Here is a 14,784-nt window from a genome sequence, read left to right as displayed (position 1 = left end):
AGGGGTGGGGGGGAAGGCTCAGCAAATTTGATAATTTGTCCAAGTGCACAGAGCTGGTAAAGGGAAGAGCCAGAATTTACTCTCTGCTCTGTCCGAACTCACCATCCCAGCCTTTGAGGGACTCTCCTGGATTTTAGCACTGAAAATCTTGCATCCTGCGAGACGCCTCAGTCCTGGACAAACTGGGATGGTTGGTCACCATACCATAATTCCTCTGTTTTAAAACTGACTTTTTCTCTTTTAGAATTCTCAAATGATTGGCACCAGAAGAAAAGTAGGCACAGGTAGTTCTAGCTATGCGTTCAAACTGTATAAATGGGATGACACCTTGGCCTAATTAAATGTTAAAGAAACCATTCTGTTGAAACAAGGCCAGGAAGAAAAGCCTTCCCATCTCAGCCTTCTGGGAAGTAGCAGGGAGAGGGCCCCTGTGACCAAGACCTAATTCTGCCCCATTGTTTGAGCTTAGTCAAACGGGAGCAGTATGTGGGTAATACAAAGTTTAATTATATATTTTATCTCTAGTAGCTTTTTAAACTTCAGCAGATTGTTTTTATTAACATAGCACAGCTACATGATTTAACTCACCTTGACAGACAATTTAGAAACTTGAAAAATACCATAAATGGTTCAGAGTTAAGAGCATATTAGAATTAGATATTCTACCTCAGTTGCATCCCTTTCATTGTTTTCTTCTGGGAGAGTTCATGTGGGATTAAGCCTAGATCAGGATCACTTTGAATAGGGTGTTTGATGAAGTTCCCCAGATTATGTCCAGATTACGTTTCTGTTATTCAGTGTCACTTACTTTTTCTCTAACAAAACAGCATAAAATATTGAAAAAAAAATAGATAATGAAAATACTTCCACTTGAATAGCTTAGAAAAACAAGCTTTAAACATTTTCATTTAGATGGTTATGTATTTTCACACATTGACGTGGTTGACACATGAGGTTGAGGGGAACCTGAGATTATTCTGGCCTTTTGGTTGAATTTAATAGAAGTGAGTTTTGAAAGTTAAAGCTCTATAAGAACTTGAGAAATTATTTTACCTGGGAGGATTATAAGAGTAAAATAGGTCATCATTTTTTTCTCAAAGAGTAGCGTCCTCCCTCTTAAGTCATCAGAGCATCTTAAAGAAACCAAGAACGCCGACAGGCTCCACCAGCCTTAGTGCTAAACTGGCCACAGTCTCGTGTTCTGAGAAATCATCTGAGCAGCCGTTATTTTTCTTTTTTTGCTTTGGGGGGTATAAAGTTTTCATATCACATATTCCAGGACACTCACTTTCAAGAATTTTGGCCTGTTTGAAACAGGCTTTGTTCTTGGTCTGATAAGGGAAAGAGCTTTTCTTCCTTTCTTGGCTGTTGGCTCATTCTCTTGTTTGTTCTGTTTAAATCCTTTTTCCCTTTTTTGTGTGCGTAGCTAATTGGAACCCTGAAGAAAATGGTGGATGCTTCTTGCTTTTTAAAAAATATACCATGCTCAGTGCTTTATTTTTCATTAGGTTGAATTTGAAGATGGATCCCAGATAGCAATGAAGAGAGAGGACATCTACACTTTAGACGAAGAGTTACCCAAGAGAGTGAAAGCTCGATTTGTAAGTACTGGATAATCTCTCTGAGGGGTCTGCCCTGTGAATCCCTCCTCTAGCACTGTTTCCTGAGCCCAGCAGAAACACACTCAGGCCTTTGGACTGATTTTTTAGGAAGCCAATGCATCTTTTCCCTTATTGAAATCTATTTAATCCAAAGCAAATATATTTGATCAGAAACAGGGAAACCAGTGCAAGTTCCTCATTTTTCTTTCTAATGAGGTCAAATGATGCTTCTTTATATTAACATCTGTTGGCATACAAAAAGTTATTGAGTACATATTCTGTGCAAGAGAACTGGGAACATACAAAGATATCATCAAGACATTTACAATCTTGTTAGTGGAAGCCATGTTAAAAGAAGGCTTTCAGTAGGAGATTAATGGAGATTCAGTATAGCGATCATCTAGTTTGCTTTAACCTTATCATATACAGTGCAGCCTTGAACAGTGTGGGGAGTTGGGGTGCTGACTCTCCACACACTCACATATGGCTTGTATAGTCAGACCCTTCTGTTCGCGGTTCCACATCCATGAATTCAACCAGCCATGGATCGCATGGCACCATCAGGTTTACTATCGAAAAAATGTGTGTATGGGTGGACCCATGCTGTTCAAACATATGTTTTCAAGGTCAACTGTATTGATCAACTTCTCTCTCTCTGAAGCCCATTAATGGTTGTGTCAATTCATAATTAAGTGAAACTCTCACTTTTATAAAAGAAGGAATAAACAAAGCCCAAATACTAGTTGTGGGAATACTGAAATGTTTTTTTTTTTTTTTTAAAGAAAGCATTAGTTTCAAGCCCTGTACATACGATTAAAAGACAAACATGGACAAATTATCAAAACTGAAGTTGTTAAAAAATATACATCACAATAACTTCAGTTCAGTTCAGTCGCTCAGTCGTGTCCGACTCTCCGCGACCCCATGAATCACAGCACACCAGGCCTCCCTGTTTTCATTATTGTATCATAAAATATTTTCTGGACCCTGAAATGAAGCCATTTTTACTCATTCAGAATTACATCTAGTGCATTTGTGAAATGATAAACACTAAAGTAGGAAATTTGAATGAGGGTCCTTTTCTGACTAAAATGAATTTCTTTTCTGAATAAATGGCATCCTTCATTTTCATTGCATGCTAATAATATACTTTTAGGCAATGACAGAGTTATCCTAGATTAGTTTGGAAAAACCATGTGTTTCCTTAAATGTTTACCTGTATATTCAGCCCCTCTCCTGTCAGGTGGGATCCTGAGTAAACCACATCAGGTGTAAACTGAGTTTCTTCTCAGCTGCATCCTGAAGGGAAGGTCCTTCACAGTAAAACAATCAAGAGACAAGTGACAGTGCTACCCACCCAGTGAGGAAATGTGACATGTTGGGAGCCACATGCCTGAAAATAGGTTAACTCTCAGATATTAAACAGCAGGGAAAGGGAAGATAAAGTATTTCTAGAGTAAAGACATTTATAGAACCTTAAAAGAGACCTAAAACGCTGGATAATTTGTCAGTGTTCTAGGTCTTGAAATCTCTTAAGAACAACTTTCCAGGTTGCTCGAGATGACTGCCTCTCATCCTGTTGCTTCTATTTTCCTTGGATTCTCTATCCCCTTCCCTTTCCTTTTTCTTTTTTTCAAATCACCTGGAGATTCAGAGGTTGGGAAATGGAGTAGGGAGCCCTCTGGAAGTCCCCCAGGTCTTTGATTTTCTAATTCGTGTATGATTAAGCATCCTACCAGCTGGGTCTTGTAGATTTCAAATACCGTTTCTTAATCACATTAAAAGAAAGCTGCTCTGATCACAATCTCTTTGTTCCACAGTAGATTTGGCTCTAATGTCAGTGTGCTTTCCCATGTAGCTTTACTTGAGCACAGCTTCTGAGTTTTCTAAGATCCATTTCTCAGAGCAGTCACACCAAATTGAACTTTTATTTTTAATGTTCAGAGAAAAAAAAAATTTAATTAAAAAAATATAAATCACATAGATATTCTGAATCTAACCTGTTATGAGCCTAGTAGAAAACCTCTTCAGGGACAAAATCTAGTTTGCTTACAGTCACTAAATCCAGTTTGCCACCTCTGATTTTACTGAATCAAAGACTTAATGTGCTTCTGTTGTAACAAACCAGCTTTTCCTTCAGGTTTGTGTATAAGCCTCTGGCCCTTGGCTAGCTTGTCCATGAATGCTGTTTTTTTTTCCACTTGGTGGAACAAATCTAATTGGAAAACTTGTTGATGGAAGATACTTTATAATTAGAGGGGTTTTTTGTTGTTGTTTTAAGGAAGGGCAGGTTGCAGCCCTCACTGGGAGGCCTTCATGTGTTAATGACTTCTGCTCACCCAGACACATGCTGACTTGGGGAGAAATTTTTCAAGAGAGTCAGCAGTCCACCTCGGTGATTGTGCTGGGTTCCTTCCCACTAACTTCAGAAACGGCCCCATTACCTTTTATTGTCTCACAGAATAAGCATAGCAATGGTGCATAATTAACTGGCGCTGCTGGTAAATCGGTTTTATTATTAATTTGAGAGGTTGACTTCTGCTGTCTTCACACAGTGGCAACACTTTCGTAGATGTTTCATTTTCTTCTTTAACTTTAGCACTTATAAAACGGAAAGATTACTCGAGGAAATGCTTTGCCAAGAATGAATGAACCCAAACTGTTTCCAATGACAGAGAGTGCCCAGCCCATCCACAGTCTCTTACTTTGCTTCCCGGGTGAAGCTGAGTAGCATCTGGGAGAAGCCACAGAGGGAGCCTGTCACCCTGGAGGACTGTCTCGCAAACTGGCAGGGAACATGCTTGGCTTTTAACCTGTGCCTTTTTTTAGTTTTCAAGCTTCTTTGTTCCATTGTTTGTCTCTTCTTCATGACTGATCACCTTGTTTTCAAGCCTTCAAATCTAGGCTCTGCCTCTGTCACCACCAGGGGAGGGGGCCTCCATGACCTAATGAAGTGTACTGTACGTTGGTGGCATCTCAATAAAAACCAGTTGGGAACACATTCAAAGGGAAAAAATAGGGAACTAGGAAGGAAAAATAGTGCTTTAAAGTAAGCATTATGGGAAGGAGGAATCAAGATGGCAGAGGAGTAGGACGTGGAGCGCACCTCCTCCCACAGATATGTCCAGAACACACCTATATGTGGAATGGTTTGCACAGAATCTACTGAATACTGGCAGAAGACCTCAGACTTCTGAAAGGGCAAGAAAACCTCCACATAATCGGTTAGGATGAAAGAAAAAAAGGAGACTGAAAGGAGTGGGGACAGGACCTGTGCCCCAGGGAAGGAGCTATGAAGGAGGAAGGGTCCCCTCACTGGACAGGTGCAAAGCGTCAGAGCCTCAGAGGAGAGCGCAACAACCAGCTTCTGGAAGGCAAAACAGAGAGTGACCCACACTCCCTGGCAGTAGATGTGCTGGCCCAGGCAGGGGCTGGGTGCTAAAGCTTGGGCTTCAGAGGTCATACCCAGGGAGAGGAGTGGGGTTGGCTACACGCAGACACCCTGTAGAGGCTGGAATATTGCAACTGAGGCTGCACACGGAAGAAGCCTGGGCCCTCAGAGAGGCGAGGACCCATTGTTGAGGGCCAGGCAAGGAGAGGGGCAGGAACCGCCAATGGAACCCCTTTCCCTGCACATGCTCTCAGGCAGCAGGATGCCACCTACAAATTCCGAGGGTAGGCATGAGCCAGCACCACCATTGTGAGCTTCAGAGGTGGGCATGGACCACTGAGAGAGCCGGGAGCAGATGCCAGTCACTGCCCCTGCCATCCAGGGAGCATGTGTGGGCAGCGGGCAGGGGCCAATCACTGCACCTGCTGTTCCGGAGTCTCAGAGGTTGCTGCTGGGAGACCCACAAGCCGGTGCCGATTGCTACCCTGGTGTACTTGAGTGAGTGTGGGCTGCCAAACCTTTGTTATTGTTGTTGAGTCACCAAGTCATGTCTGACTCTTTGCAACCCCATGGGCTGCAACACGCCAGCCTTCCCTGTCCTTCACTATCTCCCGGAATTTGCTCAAATCCATGTCCATTGAGTCGTTGATGCCATCCAACCACCTCGTTCTGTCATCCCCTTCTCCTTTTGCCTTCATTCTTTCCCTGTGTCAGGATCTTTTCCCATGATTGGCTGTTTGCCTCAGGTGGCCAAAGTATTGGCACACCCCACATGAAGGGTATGAGAGCCAGCACACGCTGAGGAAGGAGACAGAGCATCCAAACTGAAAGTAGCCCCTCGATTCCAGACAAGACAGCAGAGTAGAAGGACTTCAGCTCATGTCCTGACATGAAAACACCAAAATCAAAACTAAGTGCTGAACAACCATCAGCAAAAAAGACTGGAACCTCCAAAAAAGACACTTCACATCCAGAGACAAAGCCACAAGGTGGAGCGAGGGTCCAGAGCCCAGGTCAGGCTCTCCAGCCTAACAGTCTGGCATCAGGAGGACGAGTCCTCAGAGCATTTGGCTCTGAAGGGGCTTGAGGGCAGGAGCTCCACAGGACTGGGGCAAACAGAGACTCCACTCTTGGGTTGCACACAGGACTTCACATGCACTGGGACCCCGGGCAAAGCAGTAACTCATTGGAGCCTGGACTAGGCCTACCTGTGGGTCTTGGAGGGTCTTCTGGAGAGGAGGGGGTCTGCTGTGGCTCACTATGGGGGCAAGGACACTGGTGGCGGAGGCCCCAGGGAATATTGATCACTGTGAGCTCTCTTGGAGGTTGCACTTTTAGCACCAAGATCTGGCCCCACCCAATAGCCTGCAGGCTCCAGTGCTGAGAGGCCTCAGGCCAGACAACCAGCAAGGGGGAGCACGGCCCCACCCATCAGCAGACAGACTGCCTAAACTTATACTGACCTCACAGCCACCTCTAAACACACCCCTTGACACATCTGAGTGACGTACCACCTCACAAAGTTCGGAAGGGTCATCATCAAAAAATCTACAGTCAACGCTGGAGAGGGTATAGAGGAAAGGGAACCCTCCTACACTGTTTGTGGGAATGTAAATCAGTACACAACTATGTGAACAGTACGGAAGTTCCTTAAAAAATGTAAGATAGAACTACCATATGACCCAGCAATCCCCCTCCTGGGCATATATCTGGAGAAGACTGTAATCCAAAAAGATACATGCACCCCAGTGTTCACTGCAGCACTGTTCACAATAGCTAAGTCATGGAAGCAACCTCAATGTCCATCAACAGAGGGATGGATAAAGAAGATGTGGTGTGTATATGTGTGTATACAGACACACACACACACACACTGGAACGTTACTCATAGAAAGAATGAAATAATTCCATTTGTAGCAACATGGATGGACCTCGAGATTATAATAGTAAGAAGACAAATATCATATGATACAATTATAAGATAATTCAAATGAACTTATTTACAAAATAGAAACAGACTTCAAAAACAAAAGTATGGTTACCAAAGGAGAAATAGGGGGACAAAGGATAAATTAGGAGTTTGGAATTAACATATATGCACCTGCTACACATAAAATAGGTGATCAACTAGGACATACTGTGCAGCACAGGGAATTGACTCAATATTCTGTAATGAGACCTATATGGAAAAAGGATGGGTATATGTATAACTGAATCACTTAGCTGTACACCTGAAACCAAAACAATGTTGTAAATCAGCTACACTCCAATATAAAATAAAGGTTAAATTTTTTTTTTTTTAAGTAAACTTTACTGGAGCATAACAGAAAAAGCCCACATTCCTTTGCCTAGCTAACACTTACTGAGCAGTGACTGTGGCAAAGTACATTGCTTAGTGTTGGGAGCACATGGAAAATTCAATTCATAGTCCCTAATATTCTCACCTTCAAGGGGTCCAAGGAACCCCTGATGGGGCAACACCCACCACTCATTTCGGCCCGTGCCTCCACTCTACTGCGCTGACATGTAATGTGTTCCAGGAATCCAAAAGAAGGAACCTCATATTTGTCAGTCACAGAGAAGATAGGATATCTTCCGTGCAAAGCAACAGTACATTTAAAGACAGAGGCTGGAGACAATTAAGTGTGACTAGGAACTGCAATAAGTCAGTCTAATCCAAGCATGGGGTAGGATTATGTCTGGTTACGTACATCCAGCCTAGAAAGTATAGACGTCATCTTGAAGGCAGTGAGGCTATTGAAGACCATAAGCAGGGTGTCATGTAGTCAGAGATTTTAGAGACATTTCTTCTAGTTCTTCTGTGAGAAATGGACTAGGGTGCAGCACTGTTTTACAGTGGTTTAGCAGAGGAAGCGGGAGGGCCTGCCCCATGGGGTCAGTAGGGTTAAAGAAGAAAGGATGGAGGGCTTCAGGGTCCGTGTAGGAGGGGTCCTGGACAGGATGGGGACAAGGGGAAGTTTACAAAGACCTTTAGGTTTCTGATCAGCGTAGTTCGATTTGATGGGGCTAGTGCTGCCATTTATGGAATTTAGGAAGGACAGCAATGGAGAAAGAAGACTTGCTCACTCTAGGATAGGAAGATCCTAAGTGCCTCCAGAGTAAACATTCTGAGATGCCTGCTAGGTAGTTGGACATGCAGGCTTGAGCACAGAGGGAGGTATGAACTGGAGTAAGACATGTGAGCGTCTTTAGAATTGATGTCAAAATTGAAGTTGAGTGTGGCTAGGTAGGCCCGGGGGGCATATATATAGAGGGGAAAAGTCCACACGCAAAGCCTCAGGGCCATCAGAGTTGAGCAAATAGTTGAGGGGAGCCCCTGACACATGAACAGTGAGCAGCCAGAGGACGAGGAAGAGGGCTTACAAAATGACAGAGAGCTTCATGCAAGAGTGAGGTGACAGAGTAATCATATACATTTAGGGTAGAGGAGTGTCCTAGGAACCAGGACAGTTGCAGGGAAGTGGTGGGAACAGAGACCCAGAGGTAAGTAGGAACAGGAGTGAATTAGAGCCGACTGTCTACTAGTCGGACACGACTGAGCGACTTCACTATCACTTTTCACTTTCACACATTGGAGAAGGAAATGGCAACCCACTCCAGTGTTCTTGCCTGGAGAATCCCAGGGATGGCAAAGCCTGGTGGGCTGCCGTCTATGGGGTCGCACAGAGTCAGACACGACTGAAGCGACTTAGCAGCAGCAGCAGCAGCAGAGCCGTCTGTGGACAAGTCAGTCACATACCTGGTTGGGAATAGTCAGGGAGATTTAAATGAGAAGACTTTATTTCTGCTTGTGTTGAGGAAAGTCCCTGAGGGCTGGAGATCCTGAAGAAAATGAGGCTAAGTGGAAGTAGATGCGGGTGGGGAGGCACTTCGTGACCCCTGGGTGCCGCCTTCTCCCACGGAGCCTCAGCCCCCTCCCCACCCCTGACTGAGCCAGGCCTTTGTCTGTTCCTGTGATGTCAAGTGCCTGCTCTTCTGCAAAGTAACACTGGCTGTTCTTAGTCCACAGCTTCTGACATGCGATTTGAAGACACGTTTTATGGAACAGACATAATCCAAGGGGAGAAAAAGAGACAGAGAGTGCTGAGCTCCAGATTCAAGAATGAATATGTGGATGACCCCGTCTACCGCACTTTCTTGAAGAGCTCTTTCCAGAAGAAGTGTCAGAAGAGGCAGTAGTCTACCTACATTGCTCTGCAGGCCACAGAATGACTTGGGCAGAAGAGGACCGAGGAAGGACAGCCTGGGGCTGTGCCGTGTGTTTCACTGGGGTCGGTGACAGGCTGTGTCTCTGACAGTGGAAAATCAGGCTCCCCAGAGTGTGGTCACCAGAACCACAAAATACACATTATTAATTGGATACCACAGTCTGAAGCTGTCTACTAGTCTTGCTTTCACTTGTTAGCAGTTGTCTCCTTTGATCCCAAAGAATTTCTCTAAGTGAAGGAAATCACTCACCAAAATAAGCCACTGCCAGAGGAGGTGGATCCCCACACACAGCTTTTAGGCCTAAGAATGAACAGAGACCGCTCTCCTCCCTGAGCAAGTGGGGGCCTCCGGGCCCAGGTGGGAGGGTGATAACATATATTTTCCACAGTCAGGGAAGGACTCTCACTTATTTGTTTTAAATGGCAGTTTTTATAAAACATTTTTAAAACACAAATGGCATGTATGGTAATGAGATTTACCCGTGTGCTATCTGTATTTCCCTTGTACAGAACTTTTACATTTTTTTATATCCCTTTTACTTTGGATTGTGTCTGATGAGAACTGAGTTGTTGGCCTCTGTGAAATTTTTGGCTCTTGAGAAAGAATCCTTATGAATTGTCTGGGAATTTTATATATTTAAAGAGGGAGATCTGGGGCTGTTATTTTTAAACACTTTTTTTTTCATAATACATATTCTGAGTAGATATTTATAAAATATGTTTCTTTCATTATGTGTTTGTAAGATTAGAGTTAAAAATAAATATGCCTCAATGCATAGTTTTGAGGTAATATGATTTTTCCTTTTTAAAACAGCTTGAAAATGTACTAGTGTTTAAAAATAAAGATTTCCATTTTCTCCAATCCTGTCTTCTAACTTGCTTGTTTGTCTAGGTTTAAACCTATAGAAAACAAGTTTTGTTTGTGAGCTGACTATGAAGACATTCTGGGGCCCTGGCTTCAGACCCTTCTTCCCTCACTGACTTTGTCCATAACTGTGGATACAGCGCCAGACATTTATGGCTGTACTGCTGGGGATAAAGTCTCCTCTGCTTGCTCGTGGTGCCTGCTAAAGAGTTTTCCTCAGCTCCTCCTTTGGGCCCGGAAGAAACCTGAGCATTTGGAGTCTCAGACTCTTTTCATCTCAGGTCTCTTGGTCCTCACCTTCGCTGGAAGGGGCTTTATGGATCCTCCGATCCCTCCCATCACTTTGTAGATGGGGGTGGAGGAGAGGCAGGGAGAGGGCTTGCCCATGGTCACGAAGTGATGCTTCAGTTAACTGTGGCCACAATGATACAGCATGACCAACAACTGCAAAATCTCAGTGCCCTGTGGCGAGACGCACAGCTTTTGCTTATGAGCCTGCAGATTGGCTGATCAAGGCTGGGCTTGGCTGTGCAGCTGTGCTGACCTCAGCTTGGGCCAGCTCACACGTCTGCTCCACGAGTCCCCATCAGCCCATTGGACCTAGTGGGCTAGCCCAGATTTGATCTTCTCTGGTCACTGGCAGAGGCAGAGAGGCCAACCAAATAAGCGAATTTTAGATCTGATGTTGGTTAACATCCTGTGGCCCAAAGCCCAGAGCCAGGGATTAGAGGGCATTTCAGAGTTTCATGGCAAAACATGTGGATGTATCGTTTTACTGGGTAAAGAGTAGAGAACTAAAGCACCATGACAGCCACAGCTGAAGCTCAGCTCTGCAGACCTCTAGCTGGCTGACGTTCCGTTTTTCAGAGTGCCTCGTGGCTGAACTCTGAGCTGGGGAAGAGCCCATCAGCCATATTTTTACAAGGACTGAGCACTCCACATTCTCTGCCAGTATAGTCATATATTTTATCAAGTAATCAAGCTTGCCTTTTCTATCTCCACATTTTGAATGGAACTGACCTGCTCTCTCCACAATATGCCAGGAAAGTAGGCCTGTGTAAGGCATTAAGAGGAATTAATCTAAATAGGATCATTCGTTTTGTACAAGTTTGCCTGTCAGCAAGATTTCTGATTGGTTGCCACAGGGAGAAAATGTGCAGAGTCCTATGTGATCTCAAATACAGCTGTTTTTTATGGTCCCACTTAACTAATGTTCCTATAATCAAGTACAGCTGTATATGGCCTAAGCAAAATAGTGTCGGCCACAAATACACTCTGGCTCTTGAGAAAGACACCTTTGTTTTACTGCATTCCGCATGAAGTCGTTATTAACTCTCTGACCAGACAAATAAGTAAAGCTTTTTCGCTTACTGTGTGACACCTCAACTGTAATTTTAATTTCTTTGCATTATACTAACTGCATTTTTAGTGTGCACATGTAGCGTGAAATCAGTTGAAGTCCTTCTAGTATTAAAAAAAAAAAAATTGCTGGCTGTGACAATTCTAATGTAATTCTAATTATAAGCCCTTTCTCTGGAGGTTAGAGGATTAGTAAAACTGCCTGGCATATTTCACAACATTTTAGTTCCTTTATGTGTGTTTGAAATGAGAACAATGTGATTGTTGTCAATTTACTTTTATTAAAGTACTTTTGTTTAGTTCATCTAAAGAGAAATTGAGAAGAAGTATCTACTAAAATATCACATGACTTCACAGATGCATTGTAAATTGCTCCTGGGTAGTAGCATATGAAAATGTGAAGACGCAGAATACAAAAACACATAGGAGTGAATGGATCCGCCACTTCTCCCTGACACCGTCCAATGTGAAGCAAGGCTGAAACATGTTTGTTCCTGTAAATGATCCGGAGGTCTTACAAGTAATCATACAAGAGGAGCATATGTTTCAAGATAACGTGTTTTATTTTTGCCTTTAAGTAAAAAGGATCTGAAATGAAACAATCTTCATTTTACATACTAATCAGCCCCCAAAACTTGAAGCAAACTAGAAATTCTGAGAAATACTCATTACATGAGTAAACTGGTTGCAAAGACTCGATTTTACAACAAACTGCTTCTGAGAATTCATAGGTGCATCGTGGGAAGTATATTGAATTCTCTCACCTAGTACATTGTTGAGACATACAGCACTGAGTGGCCTCTGAGGAGCCTGAACTGTCCAGCAAGTGCGCTGATGACTCAGAAATGCCATGCTCCATCCTCAGAAGGTACAGGTCCACTTGAAGAAATGGAAATTCATCAATGATATTAATGATGTACTGAGCATCTATTGTTATACACTGCCTGGTAGGCTTCTTAGTGGCATTTATCTTACTTAGTCTCCCCAAAAAATCAGCAAAGGAAATACTCTCCTCTTTCATGGAGGGAAGCTAAAGTTCAGAGAGGTCAAGTAGCTTTTGAATCATTTGACCTCGATGCATGAAGAAAAGAGAGGATTCTAAACCTGACACAATCAAATAACACTAGATAGATGACTCTGAAGCTCAGAAGACAAATTAGCACTAGAGATATAAATAAGGAAGTCATCACCTTCATTTTCTTTGAAAATAATATGAAATTTACCTTCTGGTAAAGACAAAACTATAGGATCAGAAAAGAGATCCCTTGTTGCCAAGGACTGTAAGGGAAGGAGGAAACTGACAACAGAGGCTCAGCTTGAGTAAACTTTTTGAGGGTGAGGGTAATATTCTTTATCTTGACTGAGGTGGTGGTAATAGGACTGTATGTTGAAATTCACGGAACTGAACACAAAAGGTAGATATTACTATGTGTAAGTATCACCTCAATAAACTTGCCTTAAATAAATCTAGTGGAATGGTGGTCAAGTAACTTGGGAGAGAACATGCTGAATGAAATGAAAACAAGATGTGAAAAGAAACCAAGAATCCTGGGAAAGAACTACATATAGCTGAGTTGTGAATGAGCACTGAAAGGGGCCAAGAAATGGGAAACCAGGATGCTGTGATGTCATGGACATCAACAGAAGATGGTATTGCAAAAAGGAGAGGGGTCAACAGAGAGAAAATGCTACAGAGTCCTAGATCACATAGTCGTTCATTAGGAGAACACTGGTGTCTTTCATGACAGCATTTCGCATGGTGTCAGATGAGAAGCCTAGTAATATTCAAATCGGTGAGAGGAGATCAAGATGGCAGAATAGATGGATATGGAGCTCACCACTTCCCACAAATAGATCAAAATTATATGTGGAACAATTCTCACACAATACCCACTGAATGCTGGCAGAAGATTTCATACAACCAAAACACAAGAAAGATTACCATGTAACTGGGTAGGATAAAAGTTTTTTAAAAAAGGATAGAATCTGTGCCTCTGGGAGGGAGCTGTGAAAGTGGAGGGGTTTCTCCACTCTGGGAGCCTCTTTCACAATGGGGAGAGATCAGCGGGGACAGACAGGGAGCTTCAGAGGAGAGTGCAGCAACTAGCTTGCAGGAGGCAGAATGGAGAGATACCAGCATACCTGGTTCTGACCACCTCTGTGCTCTACCCTGCACTCACCGCCTCGACTGTCCTAGTGTGCACTGGCCATTATCCCCTGGATTGGGGCTGTGATTGGTGTGTTGGTGTGGCAGTGACCAGAGCCTGCACTGGATGTTCAGCAGGACCTCCTCTTTGGCATCACAGCCCCTTCTGCTCCCAGTTGTTGGGAGTAGAGGCTCCCTGATCTATTTCTGAGCTGGTTGGGGTAGATGGGGTGGGAGCATGTATGCTGGCAGAGAAGCCAGTGAGTATTCCTCCATAGGAGGTGTCCATCAGCAGGAGCGCATCTGCTGGTGCAAGTGGGGGCTGGGTGCTGAAGTCAGGCTTCAGTGGACACCTGGTGAGAGGGGTGGGGTTGGCTGCACAGAGTCAGCCCAAAGGGACTAGGGTGTGGCCCAGACCAAAACTGGGAAGAGTGTGCAAAATGGAGCCCAGGTCCACCACAGAAGCCCGACTGTTACCACGCACATGTGAAGAGACAGCCAGGGCCCCACCACAGCTGCTGCTTCCTCAGCAAGCTCACCATGGGCAGGGCTCCACCTCTGCAACTACTGGGAACAAGCAAGCAGTTGCCCCAAACATGGAGGTAGGGCTAAAAGCCCTGTCTCATGACTTTGCATGTTGGTGGATTTATGCTGTTGGTGCCTTTGTAAGTTCAGTGCCTGTGGGACATCCAAGAAGATTAATGGTGTTCCTGTGGGTGAGGTGGGTCTGGAGTTAGCAGCTGTGGACGCTGGGGCCATGTGCCCAGGGAGGCCAGGCTGGGGCCTCTGATGAATGTTTAGCTCCCATGACGTGTCCACTCAAATGACTATGTGACTACTGTGGACGTGGTACCTGGTATGCAGATCTGTGCCTATGGATCTGTGCTGATGGCTTTCTGAGGGACATCTGGGCCAATTCCTTGGATTCCCATGGCTGAAGTGGGACTGATGACAGCACCAAGAATAGTGTATTTTGTGGGCCCACACAATGGGTGACAGACAACATCACAGACTCAGAAGGCAAGGATTGCAGATGGCTTTTGGAAGGTGAAAAAAACAAGGAAATATTCTCCTCTGAAACCTCTGCTAAAGCATTTTGACTATAGATCACAAAAAACAGGAAAATTCTAAAAGAAATGGGAATACCAGACCACCTTACCTGCTTCCTGAGAAACCTATATGCAGGTCAAGAA

General features: G+C 44.0%; 1 protein-coding gene across 5 annotated transcripts in view; it reads left to right on the top strand.

Moving 5' to 3' along the window:
* KDM4C (lysine demethylase 4C) overlaps positions 1-10,067 on the top strand; it is a 415,025-nt gene extending 404,958 nt beyond the window's left edge. For all 5 annotated transcript variants that reach the window (XM_055428240.2, XM_055428241.2, XM_055428238.2 and 2 more), the window contains 2 exons: positions 1,509-1,601; positions 9,016-10,067. In XM_055428240.2, the coding sequence (XP_055284215.2) occupies positions 1,509-1,601; positions 9,016-9,192 (270 nt within the window). In that variant the 3' untranslated portion in view covers positions 9,193-10,067. The remainder of the gene's footprint in view (positions 1-1,508; positions 1,602-9,015) is intronic.
* Positions 10,068-14,784: the final 4,717 nt, after the last annotated feature.

The sequence above is a fragment of the Moschus berezovskii genome, chromosome 7, assembly GCF_049115385.1.
Source record: "Moschus berezovskii isolate FMDL1 chromosome 7, NW_MosBer_1.0, whole genome shotgun sequence".
NCBI classification, from domain to species: domain Eukaryota; kingdom Metazoa; phylum Chordata; class Mammalia; order Artiodactyla; family Moschidae; genus Moschus; species Moschus berezovskii.
This window is presented reverse-complemented; position numbering and strand designations above follow the sequence as displayed.